Source organism: Battus philenor, unplaced genomic scaffold, assembly GCF_028537555.1.
Source record: "Battus philenor isolate CCGP_79_NKW_IND1 unplaced genomic scaffold, ilBatPhil1.0.hap1 SCAF_30, whole genome shotgun sequence".
Taxonomy (NCBI): Eukaryota; Metazoa; Arthropoda; class Insecta; order Lepidoptera; family Papilionidae; genus Battus; species Battus philenor.
Genome location: NW_027181694.1, coordinates 1,871,444 through 1,890,802, shown reverse-complemented (window position 1 = coordinate 1,890,802; position 19,359 = coordinate 1,871,444). Strand labels below are relative to the sequence as shown.

The 19,359-nt window shown below is 32.1% G+C and overlaps 2 protein-coding genes across 2 annotated transcripts; one reads left to right on the top strand and one right to left on the bottom strand.

Annotated features, from left to right (window-relative positions):
* Nucleotides 1-676: 676 nt before the first annotated feature.
* LOC137927452 (ribonuclease H2 subunit C) lies at nt 677-6,154 on the bottom strand. Its single transcript, XM_068771266.1, has 4 exons — nt 5,950-6,154; nt 4,145-4,272; nt 2,364-2,468; nt 677-998 (listed from the first exon to the last, which is right to left on the bottom strand). The coding sequence occupies exons 1-4, from the start codon at nt 6,101-6,103 to the stop codon at nt 984-986; spliced, it is 402 nt and encodes a 133-aa protein (XP_068627367.1). The 5' UTR covers nt 6,104-6,154; the 3' UTR covers nt 677-983.
* Nucleotides 6,155-7,862: 1,708 nt separating this feature from the next.
* On the top strand, nt 7,863-17,542 carry LOC137927326 (uncharacterized protein MCAP_0864-like). Its single transcript, XM_068771118.1, has 4 exons — nt 7,863-8,113; nt 11,422-11,798; nt 13,086-13,316; nt 14,295-17,542. Exons 2-4 carry the CDS (start codon nt 11,426-11,428, stop codon nt 15,668-15,670), a joined length of 1,980 nt encoding a protein of 659 aa, XP_068627219.1. The 5' UTR covers nt 7,863-8,113; nt 11,422-11,425; the 3' UTR covers nt 15,671-17,542.
* The last annotated feature ends 1,817 nt before the right edge of the window (nt 17,543-19,359 follow it).

Here is a 19,359-nt window from a genome sequence, read left to right as displayed (position 1 = left end):
CAACGTTTGCGGGATCAGCTAGTATATCTATATACGAGCCTACAATTCATTTGTTTAAGAATCCTTTGTTCTTCAATGAGAACTGCAAATGGCCTGAAAGTGCAGCGGGGGTCGTATATGACCCGCATGCCATGGAATGTGTAAACTATTTAGATATTTCACTCATTGGGAATAGAATATTCCAGATATTCTATTAGAATATCATCTTGCGTCTAATAACATATATGAAATTAACTTTAAATACGGGATTCAAATAAATAAAAATCGCAATAAATTTATTATTAAATTATTAATTCAATTCAGTTATATACATTGCACATACAATTAAATGTATAATCTTTTTCCTAAAACACTTATCTTAATAAATTTGTAATTTTTTTTATTATGTACTGTTTTCAAGGTTGTATATTTTAGTGTCTGCTAATCTTTTTTGTATCAAACTCCACAGTATGTACAGCCTTTCAAAAATGCTCATCATGCCCCCCTATATAACATACATACTTTATATAATTAATAATTTGAATTGTACACATATGAAACTTAAATAAAAGATTTTAGTAAGAAATCATTAATTAAATTTTAAACGAAACACAGTAAGCAAATTTTCAAAAAGAATTAGAAATCAAAATTCAAAATCTTAATAATTTCAATAAAAGAATTTCTATATTTACTCGATTTTTTTATGTTTGCCCAATTTCTTTTTATATCAGTAAATTATTTACACCAATAATTTCAAATTCAGCTAAAAATTAAAATTTAAAGGATATGCAATAATTAATTCTGGCACCAAAATCTGGCATTGCATTTAAATGGCCAGGAGCGAAAGGGTTATTTATACTCGGGTCAATTCCATTTTCAAATTGTCTCCTATAAAAATTAAATTGCCCACTCGTGCAACCCATGTTGGGAAAAACTAGTCTACATTATATTTAGCTTAATCTTTATTACATAATAGTTTATTGTACCAAATTGAAGAAAATATATTAATCACCATGTATCTGAAAAAAAAAAACTTCCATTAATAACACTATAAGGCTTAAACTTTAAGCTAAGTATTCTTATAGTGGTAAATTTTCATCTCTGGTAGTCACAATTGGTTCTCTAAGTACAATTAAAAAATCAACTTTTAATTTTAGCAGTTGACAGAGGTATAAAAATTGACCTCTTTTTAACACAAGTTTCTATTTTAAATTATAAACATATAAATTGTTATATATTCCAACTTTTTAGAACATATAATATTTTAGTAGAAAACAATATTGTCGTAATTTTTAGTAACTAAATTCAATGAGAGGATAGGTGATACAAAATTAAAAATTTACCAACATTTTTTAAAAGGTAAGCTAAGAACATTCTAGAAGTCAAGTCATATAATATGCATTTAAATATATATTTATACACAGTATTAATGGTATAATTTTTATCTACATATCACAGCATGGTTCGGAATTCTCTAAAAAACGAAAATTTTACTGTGTTACAAATTTTCTGTTCGTCATTTGACAAATGTTAAACTAATCCCAGCCAATTTTATTTTATATATAATCTTTAATACAATAACATGATATCTTGATCAATCTTTCTTCTTTTTCTCTTGTTCCCTTTGATCATGTTTTTCGTAGTTTTACATATTTATAATTAATATTTCTCATTTTTGTTTCTTCTTTTAAATTTTCTTTCATGCCTTACTTTTATACTTTACAAAAACTACTTTTCCTCATTTACATATCTTCTAAGCTTAGCCACCTTCTTTCTTCAACATTCCCAGATCACAGTTTTTATTCATCATCACTGTTTGCATTGGTTATTAAATTTTTTATTGGTTACCACAGTTTTTACGTCACATTTATCATCTCATTTTTTAAAAATTAATATATTATATATCAATCTTTCTTTCTGTCAGTATCAAGAGCCCAGAAAAAGTCACAATAAACCAAGATATCTATGTGATATATATGTGATGGACTGCACTCTCAATCCATACTGTCTTGTCAGATCTCCAGGGCTGGGTTCAACAACCAATTATGCATTGCACTCTTTTCATTTCAAGTTCCATACTATGAATTTGTTATATATACATATTATTGTATACAGATATATTTGTTAACCTAGGAACAGTAATTACTAATAATACACATTGAAATATCTTTGATAATATAAATCCAGTCAGACAGAAGACTAGAAGACTTTATATCAACAGGAAATCAGTATTAATTCTTATATGAACAACATTGCAACTTTCCACAAACAATACTATAGCTATTTCTCCTGACTTTTTGATAGTTTCTAAGACGCATTCACTTTGGAAAAAATATCATGTCTCTATTATATTACTAATGTTAATAATTGCAAATCATACTTACAGCATCCGCTATGTCAATCCAATCGAAAGCCTTCACTATGTTGTCGTTTTTAGAAGGTTTCTTGTCCCAATTCCAATAGACTATCTCTTTGAAGCCTCCAGCAACCTTAAATATCACAATACTCTTTATATACAGAATGATTAGATACAGATCTTAAAGTTTTAATGTATGAATTTATAGCTCATTTGTAAATTTTTATTTGGTACACCCTGAAAATCAATGGTTACAGAAATAATCAAAAATCAGATTACAGCATATTAACTTTAATAATTGTTTACTATATGTCTCTTAACAACCTTATAACACTACGATGGATAAAAGGTCATAGTGGCTCCAGAGGCAACACTGCAGATGAGCTGGCTCAGAGAGACTTCAGCATTGGGTCTTAAAAATAATTATCTATGGTAGGCAAATATTACCCCATACATACATGACTTGCGATCATAGATCTCGGGTTCAATTCTCAAGATATAATCTTCATAATCCTCACTTTGCATATTAATGATATAACATTGTCACTGATCACTAACAAGTTTCCAGAGGATGGACAACAACATCCTCTGTGTACCATAACACCAGACTGATCACCAACACACCTACCAAGTGTGACAATTATGGTATATCTCCCTATAGATATCTTTAGGGTAGACCTATACCTTGCAGGGAGCATCTATTGACTAACATGAGATGAGAAAAATATTTTCAAGTTATTAATGGAGACAGATTGCACTGGTGGATGGATGAGGATTTTTTTTTCAAGACAAAACTCACAAAGTACCTATCACACGCAGACCTGTGCAGGTTCACTATCTATTGTTTCTGAAGATGTTAATGCTGTTAGCTTTTACAGCTTCATCGGTACTGAGTTCACGGAGCGAAAGGGTCCGTGAACTAGATTTAAAACTAGAAACTAATAGCTGGTGGGGCGCCTACCAGTTGCACAGGGACGCTCGCGGTAGAGCTTTGACGGGGTGTGTTGTTGGAGTGTGCTTGCGGGTTAGTACGGCAGCGTGGACATCAGGCGAACCGAAGAGGGATCCGGATCCAAACACGGTCCGCCCATGCTATTCACGGTTAGGGAGCGGGCGGTCGCTCACTAAAAACAGGTGTTGTGGTGGGTGATGTTTTGTTTTGTTATGTAGAACGCGACGACCTGTATAAAGTGTTACAGGTGCAGTGATGGGTTCACTCACCCACAAGTTGTACTATGCAAAATACATAGATATAGCAACAAAATAAAGAAGCCAAAGGAACAAGTCAGAAGAGAATCAAAATCAAATGGCAACAATCTACTAGCGACATTGAATACAGTGTTTCTTATATGTTTGACGAACTTTTACTCAATAACCTATCTCCTGCGAATAATTAATCAGTATAGGTGATTGATACTATATATTAGGGGGACTGGAAAGTAATGTCGCTTTCTTAAATTAAATTTACACAACTTTTTTAACAAGTTTTTATTTCTAATCAACAACACATTCACCTTCATTATCAACAACCTTTTACCATCTAGTATACAAATCAATGCTGGAGCGGTAACAAATCAATCGGTTTTTCTGTAAAATATGTCAACAGAAACAACATTACTTTCCTGTCTATACATCTAGCATCTGATATTACATATGTATTTATATAGTCCCTACTTTAAGAACATAGGAATATTGATACAATATGAGATATTAAGATAAACCACATAATGTAAATACTGCATTAGTGGTCATGTAAAATTACTTACGACATTATTGTACAGAATAGTTTTTTTGTCAGGTATTTCTTACCTGGAACCTTCTGTCTGCATCATCGGCTAATGGTTTCTTTGCTTCCGTGATCCACAAAGCCCTGTACCCTGTAGGTAGACTCATTTTCACGCCATCAAGTGGTCGCCCCCGGAATGTTCCAGTGAGCTCTGAAACATATTGCATGTAAATGTATGGTGTTAAAAGAAATGTTCATTATTTAAGAGTAACCTGGGAAAAAACTCAAAAAGTCATAAATAATAATAATTTTACAATATTTTCTTGTTATTTATTTTTCTTCTATTTTTTGTAACAAATTCTGCACAATACTTCTTCTTTCGGCTGATAGAGGCCCACTGTAAGGTATAGGCCTTCTCTAAAGATTGCCACAATAACAGATCTTGCGCTGCCCAAATCCAGTGACTTCCCACAACTTTAACTATATTGTGAGTCCATTTAGTAGGGACCTACCCACACTACGTCTACCAGCTCATGGTCACCACTCAGCACTCGCTCATGCAACCAATGACCCTAATGGTTATTGATAGGCCTTGCCTGCTGCCAATTCAAACTAGCAAATCTTTAAGCTATATCAGAAACCTTGGCTTTCATGTGGATCTCCTCATTTCTGATTTGATCTCGCAGTGAAACTTCGAGCACAGCCATCTCCATTGCTCTCTGGGTAACCTTGAGCCTTCTTAAGAAGCCCATTATACATAATCTTGTGAATCCGTATGTGGACCTTGTTTTTCAGATATTGTGATAATTTGGACAAGAAGATATTTTTGAAGTTTCCGGAAAACTGCCCATCAGAGTTTGATTCGGCAAGTAATCTCTTTCTGTTTTGTCAGTGTTTGTCCCAGAATGATACTAATTCTAATAAACCACATATTTCTGTAGGGTTATGTAATTAGATAGCTCAGATAGACACCACTGAGAAAGTAGAAAGAAGTCCCATAAGGTAATCATAATAGATATTGCAAGTGCTGAAGTACCATATTGACACTGCCATACAGCAAGTAATGGAACACAATAGAGAAAGATAGTGGACCTAGACAGTAAAGATAGAAAGATGCAGATCACACCAACCAATTACTTTCAATTACAATATTAACCTCATAACAATCTTCAATGATAACTCAAATTAAATTCAATAATGTTAGTGTAAACACACATTTAAAAGAGGTTTAATGAACTGTCAATGAAAGGTTTCATGCCCTTTCCACATGAAAAATAAACATAAAAATATTTTATTTATTCATATTGCACACAATAAAATTATAATTAAATTATTCAGCTAATGAAACTTGAATTAAAAACGACTTATAATAAGTACACACTATTTTTTTTAAATTAGGAATTTACATAGATTCCTTGTTGATCAAACAGAATAGTATCCATGTATGAGTGTGTTTTCGTGTATAAGAGTGCATGTGTGCAAGGGAACCTATTAAAGACTACGGATGAGCTCTAGCGCACTTGTATTCCATAGGCTTGTGGTGATGAATAGGTGCAGTCGTGTTATATTAATTGAATAACTATAGTAATAATAGGCATTGAAAATATTCCTCCAACTGACCAATATGATTTAAATTCATAAGCAATAGGCGTTGCGTTGATTGGCCTAGGTTTTAAACAAAGAAAAAAAATGAAGTTATTGTTTGATAACTACGCATAGGCGGCATTAAAACTTTTACTGGTAAACTGGTATTAGCATAACATCAGTCCGCAGCAATGTCATATTTGATACTTCATTGACTCATTGGACGTCACTCTTTCATTATTTATTAAAATTAACCTGAATAGTCAACAACTCAAATCAAGCATTTAAAAATATACAAATATACCTCCATTCTCGTTTTCCACCACATAAGGTTCAAAGTACTTCTTAACATTGGCCGGACCGTCTGATTCTATGTTACATGGCACGTAGTGTGCCTTTTGCTCGAAAATCTCTTTATTATCACCGTCCTTCAAGTTATTCTCAACTTGTATAGACATGGTAAATTCGAAAATAATTTTTATTTTGCTATAACAAATTTCCCGCCAATGTTTTACTACGTCAAATTGAGAACTGTCAAAAAATGTTGCAATATGAAATATATTTCGGAATTTTAAGAAATAAGATATGTAATAAAATAATAATATAATTTGAAGTAAATAAAAAAGTGCATAAACATTTCATATAAATACTAAATCTTAAAAAAATATATAATTAGTTTTCTTATACACAGTGTTATGTAATGTAATAAACATTAGTATTTAATAAATGAAGAAGCTCATTTCCGCAATTAGTCGATTACTTGACTAACATATGATCAAATGATAAAAACAATGTAAAAAGTATATAATCAGTATATCTTTATAATTTAAAAATCTCGTAGTGAAAATTGATGTAAGCGGGACCTATCAAAAATGTACATTCTTTTTAATCCACATTTCTATTCCACATTATTTAATTCACATTTTGACTTAAAAACCACTTTTAAAATGGTACGCATTTAGTTTTAGAATTTAGTTAATAGTATTTTGTAAAGTATTAATGAACTAATTCATTGATTATTTTGTATAATATCATTATTATTTCGTGAATATTCTCTTTTCCTAATTAAGATATGTTTTATGTCTATAAGAAAATAGCATACCCGCGAATAAAATATACAACAGCTTTTACTTCTCGTGTCTCTTAATCGCGTTAAAACTGAACATACTTCTCTGAAAAGCATTAACTTTAACCTTTAAAATGAAATTATTAAAATAACACTGAATTATGATTTGATGAAGTACTGTATGACATAATTGGATTTTATTAAATGAATTGTATTAAATAGCGTTATAAATTTTACTCTTTATTTTTAAATGTTTCATTTTGAAACCCTAGGTAGCAGCGCCGTTAGTAGTAATGTGACATATTCTATAACTCGAGTAAATGTAAACGGTTGTTGATTACGTATCGATTCAAGTTACGAATCTAATCATCTCAAATCGATATATGGGAATTGGTTCTGATGATAAATATTAGATTATTGAAACAGTTAATCTCTACTCTCTACAGCGATAGATAATATAATAGGCGGTTATACAAAAGTATAGACAAACATTTTCAGATCGCCCGATATCCAAGTGGCCGTGGTCTGTAGATGTTTAATCTATATATCTTTACATTTATTAACCCCTTTTGGGGATCTTAGATCTGTACGGACTTTATTTAAATTATTAAATTAAGAGCCCCTTGACCATGGAAGATCCTTTGAGTGATTAGTCTTAAAAAGGTCTATAAAGATCTTTCTTAATTTCGACTCTTGCTAGACTAAGGTCTTAATATCCCGGCACAAAGATGCCCGTAAGAGCAAAACCACAATTCGGTCATTTATTTTAATAAGATTATTGTGTTGATTCGATCACAGAAACAGTAAAATGTAAATCAAAGTACTCAATTAAGAAACATAATTCGTTTATTGTCACGTGGCGTTATGGCCAGGTTTACCATAAGGAACTCATCTATTTATCCTATTTTTATATCTTTGTAATATCATAATTTTCCGATTATAATATTATATATTAGGGTAGTCATAAAATTAACAATGTAGAAAGATTAAAATAAATATTAGATTCATTTTATTGTTACTGTGGAACAACAATCGATTAATCGATTTAAGTTAGATCTCGAGTTATTCCCTTTGCACAGAGGTCAAAACAACCACATAGCATGTTTAGATAGTATACTATACGATCAATAGTCAGCAGATATGCTAAAAAACTAGTTATATGAATGTATAGGAAATACTTTATTATTAATATTGAGATAATTTACTAAAAGGAAGCTGTGAAGATGAGGCGGAACATTGTTAATGTGACATGGTTTCAACTCCACTTATTGACGTTCTCTTACCCACTACAAAAGAATGAAAGTATATGTTTCGTTAATTGTTATTTATAAACATTATTAAAGACTACCTTTTATCTTTCATACCGAGTTAATGTGCAAAATTTATTAAAGGACGGTTTACGGTGAGTAAATTTCTTTCAAACCTGTTAACAAACATTTATTACGAAGGCTTTAGCGATTCTTTACTACCTATTTTTTTAGTATAGCTTATTTGTTTTTGGTAAGCATTATATATGTATAATATGTGACAGAATTAATATTGCGTGAGTATATATACACAAAAAACATTCGTAGAAATCATTCTTGTTAAAATGCAGACTGTGTTATGAAAATACGTCGTTACGGATATACGGGTTTTCTATCGCGATTTATTTGTCGTAATATATTCATTTATACATAACTTATCGATAATATAATGTTTAATTTAAATAAGCTAGCAAAAATTTTTTTAAAGTCACATTATATACAGGATGATTGGTTATAGATGGAAAAACTTTAAAGGTGTCAATTTACAGCTCATGTATAAGCAAAAAGATTTAATGCTTTTACATCTATTTACATTACCCATGTATAAAGTTATCACTCCGAAATACATGACATTAAATTTAATGTATATATATGATATATATAATAGAGAGTAATTACTCTCTATTAGAATGTAAAAGACCAATTAATTCTGGTAGTACAGAGTGCATGAACAGATAGTTAACAATAACTTATTTTAATATGTTGATTTATAAGAAAAATAGTTAAAAAATAATATTATTGAATTTTGAAACATTTTTTCTTACTATGCTATAGTTATGTTATTTATTATTTCTGAAATCATTGATTTTTGGATGAGACCTATTATGTGTTATGGCATATGCCTTTAAATCTTTTAATCAACCATCCTATATATACAACCATTAAGAACCCTTTATTTGGGTCTATTTGTTAAAATATTCTCATTGAAGTGATATTTTGTAACATTCAATTGCATTATTTAACCTCAACAACAATATTCCTAAAGACAGTCTTGTAGATTGTTTGGCCAATAATCAATATTTATTGAATTGTCTAGGAGTTATTTATGTTTGTAAATTAAACAATATTGATTTTAATCCAATATTTAATCAATATAAAAATCTCTAAAAATAATATATCTTTCTATATATGTGGCGGAACAATCATAGTTATTTGGTCATTTCACAGCTATTTAGCTTTTATATATTCTTGCAATTGGCTTATTAAATTCAGAATATGTATTCCTAATTCAAAACAATTAAAAAATTAAATAAAAATTACTATTTTTTTACATAAATATTAATATCTACTGAGTCATTTTCAGTGCCCTCTTGTGTATGCCTTGAGAAGAATGTAAAAAGAGTGCAATGAAATATAAGGAAGAATCAAATTATACATTCCTATAAAGGCACCCTTTAACTCAAAGCCATGTGGGTTTTAAAATGCACCCTGATTTGAGAAAAGACCTACAACAAACTTAGATGTTTTTTTAGTCCCTTTTATAATATACTTAATACAATAGTAGAGTATTTTATACCCAATTCTTTAAAAATCCTTCACACTATAATAGAATTTATATATGTCTATATAAATATGTATTTTTGATATTATTTGATAATGTAGTGTATTAGATTGTATATAGTTATATCACATGAAGTTTTGAATTTTATGAAGCTTTGCGAAAGATATCATAATCTTATGTCTATTTATTGATATTCTTATGCATATAGACATCCCGATTGCTATGTGTATATATATATATATATATATATATATATACATATATATATATATATACATATATATATATATTTATATATGTATATATATTTATATATATGTATATATATTTATATATATATATATATCACAAAGAGTGTCCACTGCTGAACAGGCCTCTTCCATAGATTAAAGTTGTAACATGATATGTGGATCAAAAATACATTGTATCATTAAATTCACTGAAGAAATTGGATATTTAAAAAAGATCCTGAATTTTCAAATACCAGCTGAACTTTTGAAATTGCGGATTAAGCTTTGAGGTCTCCCACCTCGGGGACATATGTCCACAGGTGGTGTTCATAGTTTATTGACACCAACTGCAAGGTTTAGGCCTCCCCCAAAGATCACAATGATGCCTGGTCTACCTATACCTGATTCCAATGACTACTTTCAACCTTAACTTTGTCAGTGGTGGGGGTGGCCTAGACTTCTCATGCCGCATCTACCGGTTCGTATTACATCCTGAGTAATGACAAAAGATAATAAATGGTATCTTTCTGCTGCGGCACAATGACTGCAGAGTCAAGTAGTTTTCTTTATGCTTTTCTTAAGATGCTAAAATAAAATATAACAATAGTATACATTACTTGATTTAATAAAAGGGTTAAAGTATGTTTTTGTGCTATATATAATGGGTTATTTCTCTGCAAATGATTTTTTAGGAGATAGCATACCATGGCACTGTTATGTTCGCTCCCAGGCCATTCCAATGTTAAAAATATACATACAATCCCACTAATTTTTTTCGTGTTCTTCTCAGAGGTTCTTATTAATCTAACAGGTGGTAGACCTATCTTGGTGTCAATAAGAGAATTCATAATATTTTGAATAAATAATTTTTGAAATGCTGTTATGTCATGACATACAAAAACTTGGTGGCAAATGGTGAAGGATGAGGTGTCTTCTATTTAGGATCACCATAATGGTGAGGAGTAGGAACAAATCTACTTATAGAAGATCCCAAATATACATAAAAAATGTCATTATTTTTTTTAATTCACTTGATCATTCATTCACTTATCTATTCATATATATTCACTAATAAATTATGGAGTTAGCTTTAACATATGGAAGATTTTTTTGTGGTTTTGTTATAGGGGCATCATATAACTTCTATAAGTATTGGCAGGGACTTTATTTTTCTTCTTCACATTTTCTTCCTCACTTTTATTCATTCTTCCTTTACAAATTCTATGATTTTCATCCAATTCCATAAACCTTTCAAATATTGCCTTGACTTTCTCCATAATTCCCATAGTATCAAAGATACAGTACAACTTATTTATTTTAGTTTCCTTTGTTTTCCTTGTATATCACATTTTGATTGTCTATTTATGTAAGGTTAACATTACAAATAAAAATATGTATTTCCGTTAGTTTCTCCATCTTAAATAACTTATTTTTGGACAACTGTTTATTAGCTTAAAATAAAGTCGCATGTAATTCAAAAAGAAATCTTATAACAATGTGAAGAATAAATGCTCTTACTATTATATACAGGATGTTTAGTGATTGACTCAGAGAGGTGACTTCAAGTCTACATTAATATCCATCTCACTTATAAAATAATTTTCTGTAATCAGATCATAATTCAACTTTAAATATCTGCTTTAAAATGTAATTATTATGTTTTAACTTCCAGACTGATGTCTTCAAAGAAATCTTTATCTAGTAAAAAGGATCAAGCCCCGCTGAGGTGTAGCGTCATGTTGACCCGTTTCAAGTTGTCCCAGCAAAAGGGTAAATTGAAGGAGAAAGATGATGCCAGCTCCAGATTGGAACAGGTTGCCAAAACACCATCTAAAGCTACTAAAACAGGAGAAACAAAAACGAGTAAAATAAACAAATCACCCACGAAGAAAAAGGAGAAAATTCAAAAACAAGAAACGGTAGAATTATGTCCGCATAAAATAAAAAGAGTGTACACAAAGAAAAAGATTGTACTTAAACCGAATCACAAATTGAAGGTTATAGGAAGTAGTAATGGAGTTAAGAGGAAATTAAATGCATCATCAGAAGGTATGTATTTATATGAAGTCTTATTGAACCACATTATCCAGATACAGTCACTTCGAGCCACATTGGCAAGTTCTCAGTCGCTTAACGAGTCATGGAGGGGGCTAGGTTCAGAACTTCTACACAAGAACTAGGAAAAAGGAAATCTGTAAGCAGATGACACAATTCAGTGGATTAGCCTAGTTGTAGTGATCGACATAGACCAGCAGATTGGTGAGTTGAAGTGGCAGTAGATTAGCAAATTGAAGTGTGAGTTGATTGGCAAGTTGTAGTGTCAGTAGATTGGGAAGTTGGATTGAGCAGTAGATTGGAAAGTTGGATTGAGCAGTAGATTGGGAAGTTGGATTGAGCAGTAGATTGGGAAGTTGGATTGAGCAGTAGATTGGCAAGTTGAAGTGGCAGTCGATTGACATTTTGAAGTGGCTATAGATAGGCAAATTGAAGTGAGAGCAGATTGGCAAGTTGAAGTGTCAGTTGTTTGGCAAGTTGGTAGTGTCAGTAGATTGGCAAGTTGAAGTGTCAGTTGTTTGGCAAGTTGGTAGTGTCAGTAGATTTGCAAGTTGAAGTGGCAGTAGATTGGCAAGTTAAAGTAACTGACTTAATCTAGCGCAGGTACAAAACTCGATCTGCTGAACATGTTTATGCGGCTCGCATTACTAAAATTCGATATATTTTATCGACTTTATCCCTTAAATATATTGTTATATAATTAATTATTAAAAAATGGAGCCTTTAATTTAAGCTCCGGCGTTATATTTCTAGCAGTTCTCCAATTCTGGGTAAATGATAAAAGAAGACGTAAAGCCTGATGATGGTACTGGGCAAGCCTGTTGTACTTTAGATCCCAATGTGGTTTGGAAACTTATTATATCGAAAAGCACTAGCAGTAATGTCCTATGGCTGCGCTTGGGCAATCAGTTTTAAACAATCTGATGAGTTGAGGGTAGACAGAGCAAGTCTTAATTATATACCTACATTAACCTTTTTTTATTAATGTAAAATAATGTATATGTTGTAATACATTAGTAATATTACTATGTATGTTGTAATATGAAATGTTTATATGTGCTAGGGTTTATACAAAGTTTTGACTTAATACCGTTATATGTTAGTTTGGACCTGTGGGATTCTTCCTAGAGCCTGTGAGTGTTGAAGCAATAGCAACACGAAGTCCGAAGTAGAAGTGTGTATTAGTGTGTATAGAATAACATTTCTGTGGAATTCCCCTTTTCGATACGCCGCTGACAATGACGAGATGTAACTCCTACAGACCTATATTTTTTTTTTCAGAAACAAACTCCACTTCGCCAAAGAGAAAGAAAACTGGACAAAAGAGTTCGAAGAGCTCCAGTCCAGGCAGTGACAGGTCACAAAGCCCCATGTACTCGGAGCTGGGTTTCGATGAAGTAATGAGAATGACTGATGAAAACCAAAACCTCAATGACGAGGACTTGATGGAGATACTCACTTGCCCCAGTCCAGTCTGGTGGGAGGATCCACCTGATGAGGATTATATTGAAGGTGTGATCTCTTATCTATTTATTTCAGCGCGATTTCCAATGTTGGACATGATCTGCCGCTATATATATTTATTTATATTCTTATGGAAAAATCATCTATTATTTTACATGTATATGTATGTATGTATTTTTCTTTAATAGAATCAGGCGTTACCTTGCAGAAGTCCATCCTAAGTAAGAAAAGGACCAATATTTAGCCACTTCCGCACATGCAATGGTAGTCGTGCAACAAAATGCACCGCCCGCCAGCCCGCTGATAAATGCGAAAGCTCACTCTGCACTAATCGGTGTAACATAACTCTTGAAGATGCCCCGTGGAGGGATGAAACACGTGTTGAGTGATTTGACGGTGGCTGGTACTACTGCATGTGCGGAAGTAGCTAAATATTGGTCCTTTTCTCACTTATGTATATTTCGTCTCGACCATCTTATGTTGGACCTTATAAAAAAGCTCAAGATCACCCAGAGATCAATGGAGAGAGCTATGATCGGAGCTTCGTTACTCTGCTCGTCTGAACTGGCAGTGTCTAGAGTGGCAACCACCCTCCACTAGGTGAATCGATGGCATATTTAAGACCGGACTTTGTGGCGATTTTTGGTGGGGACCTTTCCCTGCCTTGATGAATGATGTTATCTTTGAATCAACAACAGTTTTAATTAATCTATTGCGACAGGCTTTGTACAGTCATATTCCTGTACAAAAAATAATTTAATGTAACATATGTCATAGTGGCCACTTTATTTAATGATTAAATATGAAATTAATAAATAAATTAATATGTAACATTGTTCATCAATGCAGCTGATAAATGGCTATAAATATGAGGGAAGAGGAAAAAAAGCGGACTTCGACATGCGCTGAAATTCAACAAATATTTGAAACTCTTGTTGAAATATCAAAAATAATATTTTGTAGAAATCTCTTGTACCTGTAGTGTCGCAAAATTGTAAATGAAATCGAACTCATTTTCCTTTTCAGGTCCCATCATATTGAAATTAAATAAAAGCACAACATCCCAAACCATTATCGCTCAACGGAGAAGCAAATCTTCAAGAAAGAAGACACCGCAAAAGATTCTCATAGAATCTTCCAAGTCCGAAGATCTGACAGACATGGCAACTATGATAGACTCAGAGTCGTTTAACAATCGAAACAAATCTGACCACAAATTTAATAACAAGAGAAGTAAATTAGAGAATTTACTTAGCACAATTAAAAACAAGTTAAATGATCCTAAAACTCAAGAGGAGAATAAAGAAATGTCACAAAAGGAACCTGAAGATAAAGACGAGAAGAGAAACTCATTATCAAGAAGTAAAGAAGAAATTCTTTCTGAAAGCTTGGAAGAAAATAGTTTATTCCCTGACTTTGCAATCCATGATAATGATGGATTGAAGCGACTGGAGAATATTGAAATACCTATTGAGAATAAAAAGAGAATGAATCTAGGAAATGAAAGCACAGATAATACTAGCAATTTTAATGTGTTGCCGGGAAAGAATAATCAAGATCCAACATCACATTTTAAGCTATTCAGGGGCAAACCAGTAAAATATGTTAAGAATAAGAAACTGAAGATTCTCAATATAAGAAAGATGTCACCGGAATTATTGAATTTTAAAGGAAATTTGAAAAATGTTACGCTACCCACATCCATTGAGGGTATACCGAAAATTAGAATAGATGGTAACTGCAAAAATCAAATTCGTGTGAAATCTGTCAAAAATATAAATTTGCTCAAAGATGTAAAGGAATCTAAAGTTGAAAAATCTAATTTAACTGAATTAGATAATTCGTCAACAGAAAGTAAGATTAGTGAAAAGGAACTAGCAAAGGGAGATGAAGGCAGTTCGCTGAACAGCGAAGAATATATGACAATATTTAAAATCATATCAAATGATGAAATACAGAAATCAAATCAATCTGAGAAGAATTCAGATGTGGTCAACACAGATGAAACATTGCTTAAAGATGTATCAGGAACTGATGAACTTGTTATAGATAAGGAAGGTACAGATAAAAGCAAATTGAATTCATACTATAAAATATGTAAACACCCACCGAGAAATTTCAAAAAACTTAATAATGAAACAGAAGATAAAGTACCTAAGATCAAAGATGAAATAGAAGATAATGAAGAATTATGTGACAACTGTGATACCGGAAATAAAACTTCTATCATTGTACCCAGTACAGAAGATATCAAATACTGTTTGAAGTGTTCCTCAATATTCGACATGGACACTTGCAATTACTGCTTGCGGAAGGAAAGTAACGATAGATCCAAAGCAACAACATCGGACAGTCAAGATAGCTTAGAGTTGATCCGTGGCGATTCAAAATTAAACATTTGACAGTGCAGTGTATAAGTGATAGAAAATTGATATATACAATGTTTTGGTACAATCTGTGTGACCATGTTATTCTGGTTTACAATATATGTGAAAAATTTGTTACTCCAGCTAGTGGATGGCAATTATGGTGATTTTTAAATTCGGAACAGCCTGAAAGGTAGACTTTGGGACTCTAAGTTTTCATTGGAAGTGTAATCTTAGAGACTCTTACCTTGGAAACTTTTTGGGCACAGTATAGACTACAAGTGTGATTTATATACCCTCAGACTTTATAGGACTATCACTGAAGTGGTTTTAGGAAGAATATTCTATTTGTGCATTCCGCAATTTGTAGAATTCACATTTTTCACTTGAAATGCAGTGAAAAACAGTTTTGAGACACTAAATTAGAGTGGTGGCTCTTATTCTCCTATTCAATTTTTAATCTAAAGTTAGTTGGTTCTTCCTATGTGATTTATTTTCAACTACCCTATGGCTCCTAGGACGAAAAATAGTCTAAATTAGATACCTCACAAAAGGTACACTCTCCATCATAAAGCATTTGTGAATTTTTGGCCTTGAAATATGATAATAGATTCTAATGTTGTTTTTCTAATAAGATCTATACACTAACCAGTTAGTCCTAGTTGACTATGGTAAAATTATCAAAAAGTCGCTTAAGTACCAGATGCCATCTCGTTAGATTAAATGTGATGCTGCAAATGATTTTGATTTATAATTTCAAAATGCTTGACACTATGTTATTTTCGGCAATTTTTAGACGCTGATTTCTTTTGTAAGTTAATTTTGGGGCGCCAAAATAAATCGTGGGACTAGATGGGTATACATACGTACATTGGTCTTTTTTGATACCATGTATTGGTTTATCCTTGGCAATATAATGTTCTATTTCCTGTATAATGTAAGCGAAAATGCACTGGTGTAGGCAAGCCAAGCCTATCACTTAGGTAAAGATCATCGCTACACGGGACTTTAATGTCCAAATTCGGATAAGCGGGACTTTTCTTTCCTGCGTTATGTGATATTTATTTGAAGTTTTGATCTACCCTCATAATTCGTGATAGGAATAGATGAAGGTATTCTCGTTAATTAAACCATGAAGTCACGTGGACACGCCCTGTGTTTATTTTGATTTTGACTATTATAAGAATTCGATTCTTTTCATGAAGTTAAAAATTAAGAAATACAACACTAATGATGAACATGTATAAGAAACAATATAGAATTTCTGATAATGTGGCAGTGCCATTTTATATATGACTTAATATATTAGGGGGACCGGAAAGTAATGTCGTTTCTGTCGATATATTTTACATAAAAATCGATTGATTTGTTACCGCTCCGGCATTGATTTCTATACTAAATGGCAAAAGGTTGTTGATATCGAAGGTGAATATTTTGTTGTATAGTAAAAAAAACTTGGTAAAAATGTAGTCGTGTGAATTTAACTTAGGATTGCGACATTACTTTCCGGTCCCCCTAATAATTGACGGCGCAACCGAGCGGTACTGTTTTATTACCTACGACAAAAGTTGACAACTGCTAACGCCATCTATCGGCGTTGTCGGGAACTACAGCGTTCTGTCATTTCATATTCGGCAATAAAGATTACACTCGAAATAGCAAGTTGCATTGAAAATACTGTATAGAATAATGTGTTTATCTAAAATATAAGAATGCATTAAATAAGAAAAATTTTAATTAATGACCAGAGAATTCTAAGGCATGTCCATGTTAACACAAACGTGATATGATTTTTTTTTGTTTATCGATTCATCTATTCAGTTCGATGTAATATTCGTAAATAAAGTCGAATAATTTCTACATGTTTATGAAATTTGTTTATAGTATTAAATAAAATGAATGTTTAGACAGTGTGTTTTTAATTTTTCACTCTATTATATTGGAAATTTAAACTTAATTCGTATTATACGGGGTGATTGTTTTTATCTTTACAGAAATTATAAAAGCTTCAAAGGGTTGAATATATAACCCAAACTATTTAGCTAATTCCAATCACCCTGTATAATGTGACCTTCCTGAAATATGTTAAATTAATTTTTATTTTCTATTGGAATGCGACTGGGCAATAACTTCTAGCTGTAAACAATCTACACATTCTTTACAGATAGTAAAAATAATTAATTTTAATATGTGTCGGAAAGGAACTGAAAACCCTTCAACTTGATGCAGAGACAACCCAGGATAGAGTGGCCTGGCGGAAATTGATAACGAGACCCGACCCCAAATAAAGGGAAAAGGGAAGGAAGAAGAAGAAGATGTATAAGTAATCTGAACAGGGTGTTATCTCTTCGAAACTTTCTGGTTAAAGCTCATGAACTGGAGTGGCCTTGGCATTTTTTTATGACCCCTGCTATTGGGGGCCTCTCGTACCCCTATTTATGGTGGGATAGGGACTTTATTAGCATTTAATTTATTCACTTAATTATTTTATTTTCATTCTCTTCTCTTTCATTCTTCACATAATCTTTCATTCTGTTCTTTTATACCACAATTCTGCTTTCTTTCCCTTTTGCTCTGTTTTACCATTCTTTCATCCTCTTTTCATTTTACATTTACTTAATTTCTAGTTTTGTTGTATCACATTTTTATCTTGGCCTTGGCATTATCATAAACTCCTAAAACTTTATCAATTATGTTCCATATTTATTCATATTTTAATAAACCATAAATAAACTTATTAGCGGGTATAAATTTTGAATCTCCGACGACAGTGTGTTGTCGCTTGAACCGCAGTAGCGATAGTACAATACCCGGCGATAAATATTACACATCGACCTTTGGAAAGAGACAATCGGCTAATTTCGGAAAATTACTAAAATAAAAATAATACGTTGAAATGGAAGTAACTAAGAATTAGAATTATTTTCATTTTTACTACAATATCTCAACACTTTGCCGTCCGCACGTTTCGTAAAAATTTATTCGCTTGGCGCCGACAGCGCTAATTCGGATTACTTGGCTTGTCATCGGCCGTTTTTGACATTATCGGGAAATTATGAATTGTAAAGTTTTAATCAACTCATCGCTAGTTCCTCATGCGTTCTCAACCCTGTTCCCTTACTTTCATGAAATTTCGAAGATATACATACGTAAATAAATATAAAATTTGTTTGTTTTATATATTTGTTTATTTCCATTCTTTTTGGTATTCAGTATGCCACCGCCGTTGGCCACCTTTTGCGCACGACACCACTGTGGTGTCGCCGGACAGCATAGAGATAATATTAGGTATTGTAATGTTGTTTACTATGTACAGTTGTAGTTTTCCTAAATAATTAAATACGTAAACATGATGTGAACATGATTTTTTTATTTTATTTTACCCCAACCTAAAGCCACCACTTATGAAAAAATTGGTGTATTTTATACAAAGAATAAAAATAATTATCAAAAGAAAAAATGATACTTCTTGTAACAGCTCTTAATATATACCAGATTGTTTGTATTTCGTGCGACATAGATAACGCTTTACAAAGCCGAAATTAACCGATTGCCTCAACTCGATTATCTCAAGAAATTTACGTATCTTGTCAAATATAATATTCTATGGCAGCTCCGCGCATGCGCCGTTCGCTTACAACTGAGGACCGGTTCCCCACGTGCGTGCTTTTTATAGTGTGTGAGAGAGACGACAGACTGAGAGCCCTCATTAGCATATATAAATA

What these genes read in the sequence shown, in the direction of transcription:
- LOC137927452 (XM_068771266.1), bottom strand. Translation starts at nt 6,103, where the DNA reads ATGTCTATACAAGTTGAGAATAACTTGAAGGACGGTGATAATAAAGAG. An exon ending in GGTGGAAAACGAGAATGGAG is followed by an intron (nt 4,273 to 5,949) that starts GTATATTTGTAT and finishes AATATGTTTCAG; the next exon opens with AGCTCACTGGAACATTCCGG. An exon ending in ATGCAGACAGAAGGTTCCAG is followed by an intron (nt 2,469 to 4,144) that starts GTAAGAAATACC and finishes GTGATATTTAAG; the next exon opens with GTTGCTGGAGGCTTCAAAGA.
- LOC137927326 (XM_068771118.1), top strand. Translation starts at nt 11,426, where the DNA reads ATGTCTTCAAAGAAATCTTTATCTAGTAAAAAGGATCAAGCCCCGCTG. An exon ending in ATTAAATGCATCATCAGAAG is followed by an intron (nt 11,799 to 13,085) that starts GTATGTATTTAT and finishes TTTTTTTTTCAG; the next exon opens with AAACAAACTCCACTTCGCCA. An exon ending in TGATGAGGATTATATTGAAG is followed by an intron (nt 13,317 to 14,294) that starts GTGTGATCTCTT and finishes TTTCCTTTTCAG; the next exon opens with GTCCCATCATATTGAAATTA.